At 42.7% G+C, this 20,853-nt stretch overlaps 1 protein-coding gene, 1 long non-coding RNA gene and 3 pseudogenes across 5 annotated transcripts in view; 4 read left to right on the forward strand and 1 right to left on the reverse strand.

Annotated features, from left to right (window-relative positions):
* The window catches only part of LOC116702792 (heat shock 70 kDa protein 1-like), a 3,085-nt pseudogene extending 568 nt beyond the window's left edge, over positions 1-2,517 (forward strand).
* The window catches only part of LOC116702802 (uncharacterized), a 20,274-nt gene extending 1,206 nt beyond the window's left edge, over positions 1-19,068 (reverse strand). Inside the window, exons 1-2 of the long non-coding RNA XR_004335255.1 lie at positions 18,935-19,068; positions 14,833-14,835 (exon numbers count right to left, since the gene is read on the reverse strand). This is a non-coding gene — a long non-coding RNA (uncharacterized LOC116702802). The remainder of the gene's footprint in view (positions 1-14,832; positions 14,836-18,934) is intronic.
* On the forward strand, positions 4,899-7,439 carry LOC116702793 (heat shock 70 kDa protein 1-like; annotated as a pseudogene).
* Positions 7,961-10,155, forward strand: LOC116702794 (heat shock 70 kDa protein 1-like; annotated as a pseudogene).
* Positions 11,459-20,853, forward strand: part of rangap1a (RAN GTPase activating protein 1a) — a 21,801-nt gene continuing 12,406 nt past the window's right edge. For 2 of the 4 annotated variants that reach the window (XM_032537251.1, XM_032537250.1), the window contains exons 1-15: positions 12,880-12,991; positions 13,122-13,249; positions 14,027-14,086; positions 14,239-14,418; positions 14,743-14,877; positions 15,107-15,265; positions 16,134-16,247; positions 16,504-16,603; positions 16,826-16,910; positions 17,068-17,203; positions 18,244-18,360; positions 18,549-18,654; positions 19,802-19,890; positions 20,101-20,222; positions 20,750-20,853. The exon at positions 20,750-20,853 ends at the window's right edge or, in 1 of these variants, runs on beyond it. In XM_032537251.1, the coding sequence (XP_032393142.1) occupies positions 12,880-12,991; positions 13,122-13,249; positions 14,027-14,086; positions 14,239-14,418; positions 14,743-14,877; positions 15,107-15,265; positions 16,134-16,247; positions 16,504-16,603; positions 16,826-16,910; positions 17,068-17,203; positions 18,244-18,360; positions 18,549-18,654; positions 19,802-19,890; positions 20,101-20,222; positions 20,750-20,831 (1,725 nt within the window). In that variant the 3' untranslated portion in view covers positions 20,832-20,853. Of the gene's footprint in view, positions 11,723-12,871; positions 12,992-13,121; positions 13,250-14,026; positions 14,087-14,238; positions 14,419-14,742; positions 14,878-15,106; positions 15,266-16,133; positions 16,248-16,503; positions 16,604-16,825; positions 16,911-17,067; positions 17,204-18,243; positions 18,361-18,548; positions 18,655-19,801; positions 19,891-20,100; positions 20,266-20,749 lie in introns of those variants that run through there. The other 2 variants (XM_032537249.1, XM_032537252.1) reach the window with 2 other exon arrangements.

Raw genomic sequence — 20,853 nt, forward strand, 5'->3', positions numbered from 1 at the left:
TTACGGGGAGTTGTATCCAAAATCCCTTAGATAAACTGTACATTTTTAGAAAAGATTCACATTTAAGAAGCGTAAATAAGAATTATAAAGTCATCAATTATTTTAATTAAAATGACTCAAACCGATTAATAAACTCAAACAATATCAAAATAGTTGAGGAATAATGTAATTGTTGACAACTGATGGATTAATTGATTCATCTTCTAGCTGTACATTTTATAAGTTATCATTTTCAGTGACACACACACAGACACACACACACACACACACACACCTGTACATAAAAATAACAATTAATAGTAGGCTAAAATATTAAAAAGGTAATTTATAATGGGCAAGATTTCCTTGATTACTTCATGATGTGATAATAGTTGCTGTAGGTATTTACTTTTAAAAGGTTCCTATCTAATTTTACTCTCTGCATCTTTAGGAAACCTATTTAAAACAACCGAGATGCCTGCAGCCAAAGGCGTAGCGATCGGCATTGACCTGGGCACCACCTACTCCTGCGTGGGGTTTTCCAGCACGAAAAAAGTAGAAATCATCGCCAACGACCAGGGCAACAGGACCACCCCCAGCTATGTGGCGTTCACAGACACCGAGAGGCTCATCGGCGACGCAGCCAGAAACCAGGTGGCTCTGAACCCCAGCAACACCGGTGTTTGACGCCAAGAACTGATTGGAAGAAAGATTGATGATCCAGTGGTGCAGACGGACATGAAGCACTGGCCCTTCAAGTGTTCGGACACGGAGGAAGCCCAAAATTGAAGTGGAATACAAGGGAGAACAAATCCTTCAACCCTGAGGAGTTTCCTCCATGGGTGCTGGTGAAGATGAAGGAGATTGCCGAGGCCTACCTCGCCAAAGGTGTCAACGCGGTCATCACAGTCCCCGCGTACTTTAACGACTCCCAGCGACGGCACTAAAGACGCAGGTGTCATCGCAGGACTGAATGTCCTGAGGATCATCAAGCGCCGACGCGGCCGCCATCGCGTACGGTCTGGACAACAAGTCGTGAGAGCGCAACGTCCTGATCTTCGACCTGGGCGGAGGCACCTTCGACGTGTCCATCCTGACCATTGAAGAAGGTGTCTTTGAAGTCAAATCCACGCCGGAACACTCACCTGGGTGGAGAAGACTTTGACAACCGCATGGTCAACCACTTCATAGGAGTTCAAGAGAACACAAAAGGACATCAGCCAGAACAAGAGAGCCCTGAGGAGCTGCGCACCGTGTGCGAGGGGCCAAGAGGACCCTGTCCTCCAGCTCGCAGGCCAGCATCGAGATCATTCTCTGTGGTGGCGTCGACTTCTACACCTCCATCACCAGGCGCGCTTTGAGGAGCTGTGCTCCGACCTGTTCAGGGGAACGTTGGAGCCGGTGGAGAAAGCCCTGAAGGACGCCAAATATGACAAGGCCAGGTCCACGACATCGTCCTGGTCGGAGGCTCCACCCGAATCCCCAAATCCAGAAACCTCTCAGGATTTCTTCAACGGCAGGGAGCTGAACAAGAGCATCAACCCAGACGAGGCGGTGGCCTACGGTGCCGCTGTCCAGGCCGCCATTCTCTCCGGCGATACCTCGGGCAACGTTCAGGATCTGCTGCTGCTGGACGTGGCGCCTCTGTCCCTGGGCATCGAGACGGCCGGAGGAGTCATGACGTCGCTGATTAAACGCAACACCACCATCCCCACCAAACAAACTCAGATCTTCTCCACCTACGCTGACAACCAGCCCGGCGTCCTCATCCAGGTCTTCGAGGGGGAAAGAGCCATGACCAAGGACAACAACCTGCTGGGCAAGTTTGAGCTGACAGGAATCCCACCGGCTCCACGAGGGGTCCCGCAGATCGAGGTCACTTTCGACGTGGACGCCAACGGCATTCTGAACGTGTCGGCGGTGGACAAGAGCACGGGCAAAGTGAACAAGATCACCATCACCAACGACAAGGGCCGACTGAGTAAGGAAGACATCGAGAGGATGGTGCAGGAGGCCGAGCAATACAAAGCCGAGGACGACCTGCAGAGGGACAAAATCGCCGCCAAGAACTCGCTGGAGTCGTACGCCTTCAACATGAAGAACACCGTGCAGGACGAGAACCTGAAGGGCAAAATCAGCGAAGAGGACCAGAAGAAGGTGATCGAGAAGTGCGACGAGACCGTCGCCTGGCTGGAGAACAACCAGCTGGCGTATAAAGAGGAGTACCAACACAAGCAGAAAGAGCTGGAGAGCGTGTGTAACGCCATCATCAGTAAGTTGTACCAGGGAGGAATGCCTGCAGGCAGCAGCTGCGGAGACCAGGCCCGCCGAGCCGAATCCCAGGGGCCAACCATCGAGGAGGTGGACTAACACAGTCCTTCATATAGACTATGTTATCACTGGGACTGTTTGAAGTACAGCTGGAACTTTACTCCTCATGTTCATGTGTTAATTGTTTTTTTATTAATTAATATTTAAATGGGATGAAGCGTCACATGTTAAATGTATTTTGCTGGACAAAACAATAAAGATGAAACATATAATGTTTTTTTTAGTTTCTAGTTTGTTTAGCAGCAGTTAAGTTTGAATTATCCAGACAATACGTAACTAAAAGTTTTTGATATAAAGAGAACTTTATAATAAACAGTATAAATTATTTATTTACCCATCATTGTGCAGCAGTTGTAGTAAAATGATGTTTAACTTAACCTTCCTGTTGTCCTCAGGTCATGTTGGACCCATTTTCAAATAGTATTTATATCAAAATTTGGGTTTCTGTCAACCAAATTGTCAAATAAATAACGCGGATGGATCCATACGATGCTCTTCTGGTGTGTCTTTTTAATGAGGGAGGAGGGGTCCAGGTCCCAGGACAGGTTGTCAGCCACGTGGACCCCCAGGAACTTTATGTGTTTTACAATCTCCACAGCGGTCCCATTGATGTGGATCGGCGTGCACGGGCCCATTTCTCCTGAAGTCCACCATCTCTTTGGTTTTCTCAACGTTCAGGGCTAAGTTGTTTATCCTTCACCAGTCTGCAAAGAGTCTCACCTCCTCCCTATGAACAGTTAACTACTTTTATTGAATAAATGTAATTTAAATTCTTCTTATAGAGAGTACAACAATATCTGTAAAGCAATACCTAAACCATTATTACATTTAATTCAAAGCACATTGTTATATGAAAGAATAAGACCCTTACCAACTTTGCCAAATTTGGTTATTAATGATTGTATTTTAGTTGACAGTAAATGTAATAATAAATATACTAGTGAGGCTTCAAAATATATTTTTTTGTTTTTTCAACAGAGGTTTGTGTGTACAGGTGCTTGTCCTTAGGAAAAACACATTTGAAATTCATTAATTGGCCCATTTCCCCAAAAGTCAAAAAGACTTACTTTAAAGTAATTGATAAGATACAGTGGCTTGAGAAAGATTACACACCCATGCTACCATTGATTTAAAAGAGGAATAAAAAAACATCTTTTGGAAATTGATCTTAATGCCTTGATTCAAAAAATGTAGGAAAATCCAACCATTTAAGGACATACATTTTCTTTGTGAATGAATAATGAATTATAAATAATTAAATGTGGGGGGCATAAGTATACACACTCCTATGTTAAATTCCCATAGAGGCAGGCATATTTTTATTTTTAAAGGCCAGTTATTTCACTGATCAGGATACTATGCATCCTGATAAAGTTGCCTATAAGTTGATAAAAAATCCCCATTTACTCAACTTTAGCGTGGGTGTGGAAACGTTCTCAAGCCACAGTATATCCGGTCGCTGACTTTCTTAGAAGGAGAGTTAAATCTGATGGAGACTCTGTGTTTTGATGGCGGCTGATGAGACTCTGGAACACGTTCTTTTTTCGCCCTGTGATCATCAGCTTCTGGTCCGAGATACACAACTGGATGTCTCTTAGGATTGATAATATCCCTACTCTCACCTTGTCACACATCCTCTTTTATATGGATAATATACTCTAGATTCGTCAGTATCAGGTTTAGTCCATATGGTTATTCTTATGGGTAAATATCACACTCACTGCAGTAAGTGGAGATGTTCTAAGGCTTCCTTTGTGTGGTTTATAAAGGATTTTAAACAGTTTTTTCCTCACTAAAAAGGTCAGATCAGGTAAAATTGCAAGATGAATGTGTAATAACATATCTAGGAAACTACTGTTTTGATTAATCTCTCCTTTGTGCTGCTCTAAATGTTACTTTTTTATCTTCTCTAGCCTTTTTGCTTTTAATTTGTATTTTTAAGTGCCTCCCCCCTTTTTGTTGTTTTGCTAGTTGTTGTTTCTTGTATTCAGGTCATTATTTCTTACATAGACAACATCTGTCTTGTCTATATGTATTGTATTCCCCAACCTTGCCTTTCAAAGTAAAAATCAAAAAAATTAAAAATAAAAAGCTTACAGAAACTTTTTTTTTCAGATAACATTACAAACATTCAGACAACGCAGTTCAAAATATGAAATTATAGGAAGGAAATTACATCTTACATAAATCAAGAAACAACAGTAATAAAAAAGTACAAGATAAATACAAGTATGAAATAGACATCGCAGTAATAATAATAAGAAAAGCTTATAGAAACTTTTTTTTTCAATTACTTATTTAACAAATATAACATAAATGCAGACATCTCAGATACAATATAAGCAAGAACATAAACTAGATAATGTAGTCATGATAAAAAAAGAAACATACAGGAAATAAAAAAGTGACAGCCTTGTAAAGAATTATAAAGTGTTACAATATAAATCGATAATTAAACATCTTTGAGCATATTTCAGAAATGACTATTGCTGAAAAGCTGATAGAAACTTCTGGGGCATCGCTGCTGGTGGTTACGTCATCACGTCGAGAACCAACGCTGAGCTCTGATTGGATCACACAAACGGTCAGTGGAAAGATCCAGAGCCATAGAGAGAGACTCTGGAAAGATCGAGACGGGACCAGAGGGGAGTCAGCAAAGTATAAAACAACTGGCGGTGAGGTTACCGGCATCGAGACTCCACGAGCACCGAGCACAGGAACAACCCGACGGACAGAAACCTCTTCTGATATCTTCTCTTCATACTCTCATCTTTTAAAGAGGGTAAGTAGGCTACGCTGCTTCCATTTTATTTCACTATTAGTGTTATATATCAACTGTCAAATTATTTGTTATTGTGCAAATTACTGTAAACATCATCGCATTAACGTCAAATACAGCTAACGGTAACGTCAACGTACGTTTCACCAAACTCCCTTAGAAAAACTGTCAATTTTAGGATTTAAAGTAAGTTATTTGTTCCTAAAAAAATAAAAATAAAAGGTTTTTTAACGTTAATAAATTGTGTGTTGACCTTCAAATGACGTGCGAATTAGTGAAAGGGAAACCCTGACCATAAAAATAACAAGCTAAAGTAGGCTAAATATTATAAAGTATTAATAATAGGCAAGATTTCCTTGATTACTTCATGATTATAATAGTTGCTGTAGGTATTTACTTTTAAAAGGTTCCTATCTAATTTCACTCTCTGCATCTTTGGAAACCTATTTGAAACAACCGAGATGCCTGCAGCCAAAGGCGTAGCGATCGGCATTGACCTGGGCACCACCTACTCCTGCGTGGGCGTTTTCCAGCACGGAAAAGTAGAAATCATCGCCAACGACCAGGGCAACAGGACCACCCCCAGCTATGTGGCGTTCACAGACACCGAGAGGCTCATCGGCGACGCAGCCAAGAACCAGGTGGCTCTGAACCCCAGCAACACCGTGTTTGACGCCAAGAGACTGATTGGAAGAAAGATTGATGATCCAGTGGTGCAGACGGACATGAAGCACTGGCCCTTCAAGGTGGTCGGACACGGAGGGAAGCCCAAAATTGAAGTGGAATACAAAGGGGAGAACAAATCCTTCAACCCTGAGGAGATTTCCTCCATGGTGCTGGTGAAGATGAAGGAGATTGCCGAGGCCTACCTCGGCCAAAAGGTGTCAAACGCGGTCATCACAGTCCCCGCGTACTTTAACGACTCCCAGCGACAGGCGACTAAAGACGCAGGTGTCATCGCAGGACTGAATGTCCTGAGGATCATCAACGAGCCGACGGCGGCCGCCATCGCGTACGGTCTGGACAAAAGCAAGTCGGGAGAGCGCAACGTCCTGATCTTCGACCTGGGCGGAGGCACCTTCGACGTGTCCATCCTGACCATTGAAGAAGGTGTCTTTGAAGTCAAATCCACAGCCGGAGACACTCACCTGGGTGGAGAAGACTTTGACAACCGCATGGTCAACCACTTCATGGAGGAGTTCAAGAGGAAACACAAGAAGGACATCAGCCAGAACAAGAGAGCCCTGAGGAGGCTGCGCACCGCGTGCGAGAGGGCCAAGAGGACCCTGTCCTCCAGCTCGCAGGCCAGCATCGAGATCGATTCTCTGTGTGAGGGCGTCGACTTCTACACCTCCATCACCAGGGCTCGCTTTGAGGAGCTGTGCTCCGACCTGTTCAGGGGAACGTTGGAGCCGGTGGAGAAAGCCCTGAAGGACGCCAAAATGGACAAGGGGCAGGTCCACGACATCGTCCTGGTCGGAGGCTCCACCCGAATCCCCAAAATCCAGAAACTCCTGCAGGATTTCTTCAACGGCAGGGAGCTGAACAAGAGCATCAACCCAGACGAGGCGGTGGCCTACGGTGCCGCTGTCCAGGCCGCCATTCTCCCGGCGATACCTCGGCAACGTTCAGGATCTGCTGCTGCTGGACGTGGCGCCTCTGTCCCTGGGCATCGGGCGAGGCAAGTCATGACGTCGCTGATTAAACGCAACACCACCATCCCCACCAAACAACCTCAGATCTTCTCCACCTACGCTGACAACCACCCGGCGTCCTCATCCAGGCCTTCGAGGGGAAGAGCCATGACCAAGGACAACAACCGGCTGGGCAAGTTTGAGCTGACAGGAATCCCCCGGCTCCACGAGGGGTCCCCATCGAGGTCACCTTCGACGTGGACGCCAACGGCATTCTGAACGTGTCGCGGTGGACAGAGCACGGGCAAAGGAACAAGATCACCATCACCAGACACGGCCGACTGAGTAAGGAAGACATCGAGAGGATGGTGCAGGAGGCCGAGCAATACAAAGCCAGGACGACCTGCAAGGGACAAAATCGCCGCCAAGAACTCGCTGGAGTCGTACGCCTTCAACATGAAAACACCGTGCAGCGAGAACCTGAAGGCAAAATCAGCGAGAGGACCAGAAGAAGGTGATCGAAAGTGCGACGAGACCGTCCTGGCTGGAGACAACCCTGGCGGATAAAGAGGATACCAACACAAGCAAAAGAGCTGGAGAGCGTGTGTAACGCCATCATCAGTAAGTTGTACCAGGGAGGAATGCCTAGGCAGCAGCTGCGGAGCCCAGGCCCGCCGAGCCGAATCCCAGGGGCCACCATCGAGGAGGTGGACTAACACAGTCCTTCATATAGACTATGTTATCACTGGGACTGTTTGAAGTACAGCTGGAACTTTACTCCTCATGTTCATGTGTTAATTGTTTTTTTTATAATTAATTTAAATGGGATGAAGTCACATGTAAATGTATTTTGCTGGACAAACAATAAGATGAAACATATAATGTTTTTTTGGTTTCTAGTTTGTTTAGCACAGTTGTTTGAATTACCAACTACGTCCTAACATTTTTTGATATAAAGAGAACTTTATAATAAACAGTATAAATTATTTATTTACCCATCATTGTGCAGAGTTGTAGTAAATGATGTTAACTTAACCTTCTGTTGTCCTCAGGTCATGTTGACCCATTTCAAATAGTATTTATATCAAAATTTGGTTTCTGTCAACCAAATTGTCAAATAATAACGCGGATGGATCCATACGATGCTCTTCTGTTGTTCTTTTTATGAGGGAAGGGGTCCAGGTCCCAGGACAGGTTGTCAGCCACGTGGACCCCCACAAACAGTCGATGGACATCTAACGTTAACGTTACGGGGAGTTGTATCCAAAATCCCTTTGATAAACTGTACATTTTTAGAAAAGATTTAGTAAGAATTGTAAAGTCATCAATTATTTTTAGTTCATATGAATCAAACCGATTAATAAACTCAAACAATATTAAAATAAAAGACAATTAATGTAATTGTTGACAACTGATGGATTAATTGATTCATCTTCTAGCTGTACATTTTGTAAGTTATCATTTTCAGTGACACACACACAGACACACACACACACACACATCTGACCATAAAAATAACAAGCTAAAGTAGGCTAAAATATTATAAAGATAATTTATAATAGGCAAGATTTCCTTGATTACTTCATGATGTGATAATAGTTGCTGTAGGTATTTACTTTTAAAAGGTTCCTATCTAATTTCACTCTCTGCATCTTTAGGAAACCTATTTGAAACAACCGAGATGCCTGCAGCCAAAGGCGTAGCGATCGGCATTGACCTGGGCACCACCTACTCCTGCGTGGGCGTTTTCCAGCACGGAAAAGTAGAAATCATCGCCAACGACCAGGGCACCAGACCACCCCCAGCTATGTGCGTTCACAGACACCGAGAGGCTCATCGGCGACGCAGCAAGAACCAGGTGGCTCTGAACCCCACAACACCGTGTTTGACGCCAAGAGACTGATTGGAAGAGATTGATGATCCGTGGTGCAGACGGACATGAAGCCCTGGCCCTTAAAGTGGTCGGACACGGAGGGAAGCCCAAAATTGAAGTGAATACAAAGGGGAGAACAAATCCTTCACCCCTGAGGAGATTTCCTCCATGGTGCTGGTGAAGATGAGGAGATTGCCGAGGCCTACCTCGGCCAAAAGGTGTCAAACGCGTCCACAGTCCCGCACTTTAACGACTCCCACGACAGGCGACAAATGAACGCAGGTGTCTCGCAGGACTGAATGTCCTGAGGATCATCAACGACCGACGGCGGCCGCCACGCTTACGTGCGGACAAAGCAAGTCGGGAAGGCGAACGTCCTGATCTTCGACCTGGGCGAGGCACCTTCGACGTGTCCATCCGACCATTGAAGAAGGTGTCTTTGAAGTCAAATCCACAGCCGGAGACACTCACCTGGGTGAGAAGACTTTGACAACCGCATGGTCAACCACTTCATGGAGGAGTTCAAGAGGAAACACAAAAGGACATCAGCCAGAACAAGAGACCCTGAGGAGGCTGCGCACCGCGTGCGAGAGGGCCAGAGGACCCTGTCCTCCAGCTCGCAGCCAGCATCGATCGATTCTCTTGTGTGAGGCGTCGACTTCTACACCTCCATCACCAGGCTCGCTTTGAGGAGCTGTGCTCCGACCTGTTCAGGGAACGTTGAGCCGGTGGAGAAAGCCCTGAAGGACGCCAAAATGGACAAGGGGCAGGTCCACGACATCGTCCTGGTCGGAGGCTCCACCCCCATCCCAAAATCCGAAACCCGCAGTTTTCTTCAACGCAGGGAGCTGAACAAGAGCATCAACCCAGACGAGGCGTGGCCTACGGTGCCGCTGTCCAGGCCGCCATTCTCTCCGCGATACCTCGGCAACGTTCAGGATCTGCTGCTGCTGGACGTGGCGCCCTGTCCCTGGGCATCGAGACGGCCGGAGGAGTCATGACGTCGCTGATTAAACGCAACACCACCATCCCCACCAAACAACCTCAGATCTTCTCCACCTACCCGCCAACCACCCGGCGTCCTCATCCAGGTCTTCGAGGGAAAGAGCCATGACCAAGGACAACAACCGCTGGGCAAGTTTGAGCTGACAGGAATCCCACCGGCTCCACGAGGGGTCCCGCAGATCGGGTCACCTCGACTGGACGCCAACGGCATTCTGAACGTGTCGCGGTGGACAAGAGCACGGCAAAGTAACAAGATCACATCGCCAACGACAAGGGCCGACTGAGTAAGGAAGCATCGGAGAGATGGTGCAGGAGGCCGAGCAATACAAAGCCGAGGACGACCTGCAGAGGGACAAAATCGCCGCCAGAACTCGCTGGAGTCGTACGCCTTCAACATGAAGAACACCGTGCAGGACGAACCTGAAGGGCAAAATCAGCGAAGGGGACCAGAAGAAGGTGATCGAAAGTGCACGAGACCGCGCCTGGCTGAGAACAACCAGCTGGCGGATAAAGAGGAGTACCAACACAAGCAAAGAGCTGGAGAGCGTGTGTAACGCCATCATCATAAGTTGTACCAGGAGGAATGCCTGCAGGCAGCACTGCGGAGACCAGCCCGCCGGCCGAATCCCAGGCCAACCATCGAGGAGGTGGACTAACACAGTCCTTCATATATACTATGTTATCACTGGGACTGTTTGAAGTACAGCTGGAACTTTACTCCTCATGTTCATATGTTTATTGTTTGTTTATTAATATTTAATTGGGATGATGCATCACATGTTAAATGTATTTTGCTGGACAAAACAATAAAGATGAAACACAAATATAACGGTTGTTTTGGGTTTCATGTTCCTAGTTTTTAGCAGTAGTTTATTTTGAATCCAGACAATACGTAACTAAATGTTTCTGATATAAAGAGAGCTTTATAATAAACAGAATAAGTTATTATTTATTTACCCATCATTGTGCAGGAGTTGTAGTATAATGATGTTTAACTTAACCTTCTTGATGTCCTCAGGTCAAATTGGACAAAAACTATTCATATCAAAATTTGAATTGAATTTGGGGGATTTATTCAATTTTATAGCATACAGAAGGGGGAAAAATATACAAGAATTTTGAATAGAACGGCAAATGAATTGCAGCAAATTTAAATTAAAGAAAATTGGGGGGGAAAAGTGACAAAATATCTTATTTTGCCCCCAAAAAACAAAAGGTTGACAGGAAAACAACACGGGTTAAAGCTGATGACATGGTGTGTGTGTGTGTGTTTTTAATATATCAAACTATATTAGTAACATAGTCTATGATCAAAACAAATAGGGAATGTAAATGTATTAATAAATGTAAATGTGTAATTTTAATAAAATAAAGTCTGATTCTCCAGTGCCTTGTTTTCTGAACACCACAGGATGGCGCTAACACACAAGCTGCTAGAAGAGACTCACTGCCCCCCTGGACCATAGACTGTATATTAAATCAACATGTACTTACTGTATATATATAGATATATTTATATATCTATATATATATTACAATATATATATAGATATATTACAATATATATATATAGATATATTTATATATCTATATATATATTACAATATATATATAGATATATTTATATATCTATATATATATCAAAATTTATATTATATATATATATATATATATATATATATATATATATATTGTCGATGTCTTGTACAAAGTATGACCGCCAAAGACGATCTACTAAGATCTACTAAATTGTATCTCTAAAAAGTATTTTACAAGTAGGCCTCCTAGGGTCTTTACTTTTTTTTAAAAAAATTTAATTTAAAGGACACTGGGCTGTATAACAGAAAGGTGCTAGTTCCTGAGATGGCAGCAGTGCAACTTTTTGGATGCTGGCTGCCGTAAAATCCTGGTGAAACCATAGACTGTATATATATATATATTGACAATATCTTATAAATAATAATTTATTAACAAACAGTAGAGGGCAGCGATACGCCATCACAGCGGCTAGCTGGTCCACCAAACCTCTAACAGAAGAAGACCTGGTTTTAAACGCTACAAGCAAGCGGGAGTGTGTGCGTGTGTGACTGGAAAGGATTCAATATTCGCAGCAGTGTTGTGGTAATAATGATATTAATGTTTATTAGGAGTACACTTACTAATAGTTTAGAGTTTTTTTTAATGATAACGAATCTAAACCGGGGACTGGAGGGCTCAGACTAACTGCTGTGTAGCTAACGCTAGGCAGCTTAGTCAACGGTTGTTGCCGACTGGAGAGGCCGAGGAAAAGCCACGCTCTGTCCCACCTAGTTACCAGTGCTAGCTAGCTGACTCAAATTTCTGTTTTATAATCCTATTACCAACGGGTTAAGTTTGTTAGTTAAGTATCGTGTAAGCGTGGTCTATGTTACTGAACAGACACTGTTGTCAACAACGGCCATAGTAACTCCACTGGCATCAAACCGTGTTGTTGTGTTAGCATAGCGTTAGCAGCACTCGGCTAATGCTAGCCGCCGGGGCTAACACGGGAAAATCTACCCCAAAACAACATTCTTCTCTCTCTTCTTTGGGATTTAACGGCAGCTCGCATCCTTAATGTTGTACTTCTGTCACCTTCTGGAGTTAACTCCTACAGTGTCCAGCATGTCAGATTTTCTTCATCAGTCATTTTCTAATTAGGAGGATTACAAGCATCTTCTGTCACAACAAACCAGTAACGTTATGACAACAATATACGTTTACTTCTTTACTGCGTTTGTTATCCAAATTAGTTTCATTTATTCCAACATGTGCTTTCTCTCTTATTTCTTCCAACACGCACATGCTCTATTCTACAGTTTGTAGTACCTCACAATGATCACAAAACAGTTTGATGTGATGTGTGCTGATTAGGGTGCCTGGTCCAATTCTCAGCCTGCCTATTGTTACTTGCTTAAAACAACATTCAATTCTGATGAGTGAATAAAATCTGTCTGCTACCTTATGTGTTGAAGAAGCATAAAAACTTAAACTAGGTTTACATTTAGTTTTAGGGTGGATTGTCCCTTGCAAAAACAACACTTTCAGCAGTTTCTGTCTAGTAGGTGGACTGAGCTTTCTTGAAAAAAGACAAGGTAGTTATAAGCCAGGATATCCGCTCATAACTGTGTTATGTGGTCAATTATTTGGTTCTTAATTGGTAATAAGTGATACGTGTTTGGCAAAGGAAAACAACTCTCCCAGGGTTATCATGAAACAGATTTAAAAGTGAATTATGTGTTTGTCCCTCAGGTGCCCCAATGGCGACAGATGTTGTTGCGCAGTTGGCCGACTCTCTGGCTAAGGCTGTGGTAGAGGAAGGAGAGCTGAGCTACAAAGGCCAGGGAAGAAAGCTGGATGATGCCCAATCAGGTGAGTAAGCCAGTGGGGCTTGATTGCTTAAACACATTAAAGCCTTGGTTTTAATGTTTTTTTAAACTTCACAACTCTCTTATCTTTCTTTCTCAACTTGTAACCCCCTAACCATGTTCACCCTCTCCAGTGGAGGAGATGGTTAAGGAAATCCAGGACTTTGAGGACTTACAGGCTCTGAGGTTGGAGGGAAACACTATAGGTGTGGCGGCAGCACAGGCCATTGCCAAGGCCCTAGAAACAAAGAGCAAGTTCAAGGTTTGGATTGTTTATTGACTTTTTTTCCAGCATTTTCATTTAGGGATGAAACTAGCAATTATTTTCATTTTAGATTATTTTCTCAATTAGTTTTTTGTTCTATAAAATGTCAGAAAATTGTGAAAAAAAATGCCAATCAGTGTTTCCCAAAGCCCAAGATGACATCCTCAAATGTCTTGTTTTGCCCGCAACTCAAAGATATTCAGTTTACTATCTCAGAGGAGTGAAGAAAGAAGAAAATATTCATATTTAGGAAGCTGGAATCATAGAATTTTTGATTGTTTTTCTATTTAAAAAAACGAATCAGTTATCAAAATAGCTGTCCATTAATTTAATTGTTGACAACTAATAATTCATCTTTGTAGCTCTACTCCTGGTGGAACGGTTTGGTTGTATAAAAAAATAATGCCAAATTCCCATCATAATTTCCTTATGCCTAATGTATACAGATATTACAGTACATTACATGTCATTTAGCTGACGCTTTTATCCGAAGCGACTTACAGTTGCTATATGTCAGAGGCCGCACACCTCTGGAGAAGCTAAGGGTTAAGTGTCTTGCTCAGGGACACATTGGTTGGTGTATTGCAGTGGGAAATGAACCCAGATCTCCCACATCAAAGGCATGTATATGTGTTATGTGTATCAACTGCGCCATCACCACCCACCATACTCTATTTACTATCACATAAGACATGAAAAACTCTTAAGTTTGTTTGTAATAATTGATTATATATTCAAGATTGTCTCTCACTGTATATCTTTACTCTCTTTCAGCGCTGTTATTGGAGTGACATGTTTACCGGTCGCCTGCGCTCTGAAATCCCACCTGCCCTGGTAATGCACTGTCAATGCACTGGTAACTTGCATTGTCAAAGCAAGTTTAGGCGAATGTGAATGATTACTATGTTGTTGTTTTTTTTTATGTTGGGACACTGCCTGACTTATCCTGCCATTTATTTAGTCTCTTCTCTCTTCCTGTGTTGTAGAATTCACTGGGTGACGCTCTGATGCTGGCGGGTGCCAGGCTGACTGTTTTAGACCTCAGTGACAACGCTTTTGGGCCAGATGGGGTGAAGGGAATCGAGAAGTTGCTCAAGAGCACGGCCTGCTACACATTGCAGGAGCTACGGCTCAACAACTGTGGCATGGGCATTGGAGGGGGGAAGGTAAGTCTTGGGAACCTCTTTTTTTTAAAATGAGACCTGTTTCCATCTACATTGTTGGGTACCATCATTGTTGGATAATATTCACTCACTGGTCACGATATTAGTCTAATGCAATCCAATACTACTTTTAAGGTACAAATAATCTTCTTTAACTGATAAAAGGAGTTGAAGACTAAGTTAAAGTTCAAGCACTGAAAGATAGACTTGATGTATTTTCTATGTTTTTCAAAGCTGGAATAAAAAGAGAATTTTCCCAAAACCAAAAATGGTTGTAATAATTCACAACATGCTACACATATAATTCTGTGTTTGGGGATTCCTCAGATCTTGGCTTCTTCATTGATCCAGTGCCATAAAAAGTCTAGTGCAGAGGGCACCCCCCTCGGCCTTAAGATATTTGTTGCAGGGAGGAACCGTCTGGAGAACGATGGAGCCACTGCCCTCGCTCAGGCCTTCCAGGTACACTAACTTTACTTTACTTGTTTCTGGGGAAACAGAAGGCCACGTTGTCACGCTACATTATGACCATTGTGAGAGATTTCACTACAGCTTCCCTTTCTGGAGCACTTGATTAATTCTGTAGATTTATCTCAGATCAGTTTATATCTACGCAGCTCATATTGCCAGTTATTTGACTACTTGAGCACAGTTGTTCAAAGCTGTACGAATCTGTGTTGTGTTTTCCTAGTTGATGGGCAGCCTGGAGGAGGTTCACATGCCCCAGAATGGCATCAATCATCCTGGTGTGACAGCTCTGGCCACAGCCGTGCAGCACAACGCAGGCCTCCGCATCCTCAACCTCAACGACAACACATTCACTGAGAAGGGGGCTATCGCCATGGCTCAGGTACACAGACATCTCTGGGAGAGTCCTTGATTGGTTCTCTTCTTATTTGTTAGATAGGAGTTATTTTGTGGCTGTTATCTGAACCATGTCTGAGTTCCCTGCTTTAACTTGTGGGGTGCCCCAGGGTTTGGTTCTGGGACCAATTGTATTTTCCCTTTATTTGCTTCCACTTGGACACTTATAAAAGTATTTCATACCACGGCTGTGCAGATGATATTCAAATTCAATGTACGTTCCAGCCTATGAAATCTTGGTTTGACTTTAGATCAGGCCAAGAGCCTTGACAAACCTGTGAAGTCACTAACCCGCACCCGCAAGAAACATTGCTAAACTCAGACGTGTTGTATCCTACACTGAGTTAGAAGTGATTATTTATGCATTTGTTTCTCCGGGTTTGTACTACTGTAATTCCGTTTTTACTTGCCTCACTAGATCATCTGTAAATCGTTTACAATTGGTCCAGAATGCTACTGCTAGGTTGCTGACAAGACCAGGGAGGTCATGTCACATTAGCTTTATCCTGGCCTATTTACACTGGCTACTGGTTAAATACTAGCCTGTCTCCGCCCTCCTATGTACTTCCGCTCAGTTTTTATTTCTCTTCAGTACTCTGTCTGGGTTTGCGATATAGTCTTGGGTTTTCTCGACCAAAGTTTTTGGCGGTCCAATCAGCTTATTTTCTGCTGTACCAGGTTTTTATTACCTTGTTTGCACAACACTGCAACATTTTTACAGACCTACGAATTGGTGAAAGAAGTTATTTTTTCCAGCTTGAGGCTCACTCATACACTTGCTGTTGTCAATAATTGAGGCTTTAACGGCAAACAATCTTTGGATTTGTAGCAAATAATATCTGTTTCCTTCATAGGCCCTGAAGCACCTACGCAGCATCCAGGTGATAAACTTTGGCGACTGTCTGGTGCGGCCAGCAGGAGCCATTGCCATTGCAGAAACGGTATCAGAGGGATTACCAATCCTCAAGGTGAGTGAAGTGAATTCTAGTACTGCCCCATCTGAGTTGTAACTACCTCTCAGAATAGCAATTTGTTGCTGCCTGTGGGGACAATGTAACTGGGCATTAGTAGCCAGACTGAACATGGTCACATACCTGTGGACTATGATCATTTCCATCCCAAATTTATTCCGAAAGGTCTTTTTTCTTCAGTCTTTTTCTTAGCTTTTTTTGTTGACTTATTTTTTTCTTCCCTTCTGGGTAAATATTTTTTTACGTTTAACAGGAACTCAATCTGTCATTTGGCGAGATTACAGAGGAAGCTGCTCTAGCTGTGGCACAAGCTGTAAAGGACCGGAACCAGCTGGAGAAACTGGACCTAAATGGTAAAAAAAAAACGGCAAAAAACTAACTCGCGCATCTGCCTTTTTAGTTATGTTATCTTTAGCTGTTATCCTCTACAAAAGTACAAAAATCTGCTTTAAAGTTTTTATATTAACGGTTTTGAAGGAGTCAGTGACTTACATTTGAAGAGACGTTACTTAGAGACTTTCTTTATGATTCTTTGCTCCCGACAACGTGGTAAGAAAATTATCTTTGATTTTCAGGTAACTGTCTAGGAGAGGATGGCTGCAAAGCTTTGAGAGATGTCATGGAAGGCATGAACATTGGCAAGCTCCTAGGATCTCTCAGGTAATCATGTCATATACATCACAGCTGCACCTGAAAAACTGACGCAGTCTGCCCCACAAGGATTTGGACATGATTTTGTTGAATATCGCCATCGTTTAAAAAAATACTTCTCATCCCAAAATCCTCCCTAATGAGCGGTGTCTTTAATTTGCCTCAGTGACGATGAGGGTGAGCCAGAGGATGACTATGAGGACGAAGATGAGGAAGATGATGAAGATGACGAGGATGTGGATGAGGAGGAAATAGAGGAGGAAGAAGAAGAAGAGGAGGAAGAGGAAAGCAATGGCATCAAGGTGAGATGTGTGATGATGACATGTAGCATCAAAGCAAATATCTCCCCCCCCCCCCCCCCCCCCCCCCCCCCACCCACCAAAAAAACCTCATCCTCAGTTAGCTGTGCATACATGAGCCGAGTGAAGTTTAAATTCCCACCTAACAACAAACGGGAAGTTTGATTGTGATTCTAAAACATTGTTCAGAAGCAACCACAATGTCACGCTCCTACTCACTCATTGCAGTTGACATGTGTCAGTAAGTTAAGCAATGACAGAGGTCTCATTTTTGCTAGAGCCCAATCAATATATCGGTGGGCTGATATTAGGCATTGCCCAATCTATTGGTATCGGCATTTATAATGGCCAATTTAAAGAAAAAAAAATCTATATTTAAATATATTCATCAGAATAAGTATTTAAAAAATAAAATCGGACAATCAACCATGTTATGAGTGTTGGTGTTGCATAGTTTAGTTAGTAGTACCCATCTGGTGGACAAACTATCAGAACTTTAATATATTTTGATGTTCCCCAGTTCTGTTGTGACAATAAAACAAATGATTATGTTATTTTAGTGACAACTCCTAATTAACTACAAATAACTAATGTTAGGGAAATATTTTTGAATGTTTTGTTACTCGTTTCTAGATTATTATTTTTTTAAAATATATATCGGCCAATATATCAGATTTTTAAATAACCAAATATTTGTATCGTTATGGCCTTAAAAATAAAAACCCTTTATCGGTCGGGCTCTAATTTTTGCATTGGCTATTTCTTAGCACGAGCCTAAATGCAGGATCTGATATCAGGGCTGTGCACCAACAGTCCCCCACAAACTGTAACAATTTAATTGAAAGATCATTCTTCATGTGTATCATTTTTAATCCCATATGTTGCTATATTAATACTTCTGACATGTCCACATCTTATAGCATAACAGCGTCTGTTTGTATTGAATAGATGACATGAGGTCCATTCTTAAGGGCACATTAGCTGCTGCTGTGGGTGGTGTTGTGGTTTAGTTGCCTTTCTTTTTCTCTCCCTTGCCCTTATAGCTGTCCACCCCTGTGTCAGCACCACGGCCGCCAGACGTCTCCTCCTTCCTCAGCTTTCCGTCCCCAGACAAACTGCTCAAACTGGGGGCCAAGAGGGCGTTGCTGATCGAGCAGCAGGTAAACACATTGAGATTCCACGAATACATGTACTCCAGCTTAAGTTTGTGTGCGTAGAACTGCATCAATCTGTTAATGAGAGGTACTAAAGTCCAAAAGAAATGTCTAATCAGTGTCTCTCTCAGTGCTCATATTATGCTTTTTGGCTTTTTTCACATCAGTAAATGCTTCTTCCTTTCTTTGTCTAGGTGGACGTGTCAGATGCTACAAAAACAGCGGAAGCCTTCCTCAAGATTGCATCTGTGTACAAGGAAGATAATAATGAAGTTAAGAATGCAGTGTTGGACAGCATTGGTGAGGCACTTTGTCTTCATGAGTAGTACCATACGAAGATTGATACTACTCTCATGTCTCTATGACAATTATATAGCTGGAGCCGGCAGCCGGTTAGCTTAGCTTAAAACAAAGTAAGGCTGTGCAATTAATCGATTTTTAATCATGATTACAATTTCTACTCCTAACATCCCAAAAACGGAGTAATCGAGAAAAATGATTATTTTTGCACATTACGTTTGCAAAGGGGAAATTTCACAGTTCGAGGGGTTTTTACTGTTGATTTGTTTAACTGTTTTACGGTTTACCTAGGTCTTTTAGATCTATCCCCTCTTTTCAACAGTTTAAGATGTCTCTTCTTAATTATTTGCATACCAGCTGCAACTGTTTTCCTCATGCTTGAATATTTGTTTTCCTTTTTTTCTCAGCTGTCTATAGAAATGACCTTAACTGTTTGTTGTCTAATATCTATGGTTGGAATGGGAATGATATGGGTGGTTATGCTGTGATGGAGAGCTTTTGTCTCTCAGTATGTGCAGTTTGTGATGTACGTTTTACTTGAGGCCTCGAGTTGTTTTTAACTGCCTTGTATAATTGTGAAAGTGTTGCATATTTCTGCCTTTTAAGGACCCCCTCGAAAACGAGATGCTACATCTCAAGGGGTTATTCCTAATAAAGAATTTCTAATTCTTACATTAAAAAATTCTTAAATTCTTTCTAATTGTAATTCTTAAATAAATTTCTAATTCTTTTTGAATCTAAGGCAAGAAAGCGAGTAAGCATATTTCCCAAAATGTTTAACTATTACTCTAACCTGTTCATAAACAACTTTAGTTTATGATCGTCATATTTCTGAATGTTTCCTGTCATTCTCTGCTCGGCCATTAAGAAAACATTTCTAGTAGCTGAAATGCATTATGGTCTGTTAAAAGTTTTGCTTTTTACCTGCCTTTTATCTCGACCTCTGCCAGATTTAGACTGCACAGATATTTGCTGAAAGACACTAGTTAGGTTGTCCAACACAACACATTTAAACAGGTTTAAATTTTTCACTTTAGCCATTAAGAGTCTGTGCTAACAAGACATGCATTTTCTGTTATTTTCTTTTTTAGTTGACACTGTTGGAATATACGTTTTGTAAGAGCTGTTTTTTTTTCGCCCCTCACAGACGCCCTTCTGAAAAAAGCTTTTGCCACTCCGTCCTTCCAAGGCTACGGCTTTGTATCCTCTTTGTTAGTGCTGCTCGGACTTCTCAAGGTATTTTTATTCTGCACATATTCAGCAGAGTTTGCCAAGGCAAAGACAGACTTTCTTCACTGTAATTTTCTGATGCCTTTTTGCTTCTGTTGCATTTCTCTTCTATGCATTTCTCACTTTGGTCTTTTCACTACGTTTTCCGTTGTTTTAAACATTCCTTTCTTCTCTGTCCTCTCGTCCTCCCCCGCCGTCCCTCTGTCCCGTGCTCAGAGTGAGGACAAGGTGAAGCCTGTGCTCGTTGTTCCCGGCCACCTCCACGCCGTGGAGCACGTCGTTCGACAGGACTACTTCCCCAAAGAGAACGTAGCAGTGCTGCAGGCCTTCATGTCCCGGTAAGGACGTGACAGAATGAGCCAATCAGCAGGCAGCTTCCAGGTACAACATACCACAGTTACCATCCTATCTTTAGGAATGAAGCACATAATGAATGTTTTGCACTTTGTGCGCACAGTTAACGGTGGTGGACACAGGTGATTGCTCATTTTGGTGTTGGAATGGGTTTGGTTTTGTAATTTAAATGTATTTTAATTAAATCCTTTAGTTTCAGTGGACTAACATGTAACTTTCTGGCCCTTATCACTCATGGTAATTTATCTTTAAAGTTGTGATCCACTACAAAAATCCAGTTCTGGTGGTGTACTGTTGGACTGGAGAATGTGACAAGCTGTTAGCTGTTCATTGAATATGATGTGCAACACCCCCACCCCCATTTTCATGCATCGCTCCCGGGTTGTCACCCAGGTTGTATCTGAACAGGTTGAATGGGTTGGTTTGAATTGACAAAAGAGAGGTTTATCACGGGTAAGCTAACAATGATCATTGGCGTGAAAGAGGTATAACTTTGTTTTATTATTTACAGAAACATCAAGGCTCTGGAGTCATGTGGCAATGCCAGAAACAGCCTCCAGTCAACATTGCAGAGAATCAGCTCTGAGGGCTGAGGACTGGAGAGACACACACACA

This window comes from Etheostoma spectabile, chromosome 15, assembly GCF_008692095.1.
Source record: "Etheostoma spectabile isolate EspeVRDwgs_2016 chromosome 15, UIUC_Espe_1.0, whole genome shotgun sequence".
Classification (NCBI taxonomy): Eukaryota; Metazoa; Chordata; class Actinopteri; order Perciformes; family Percidae; genus Etheostoma; species Etheostoma spectabile.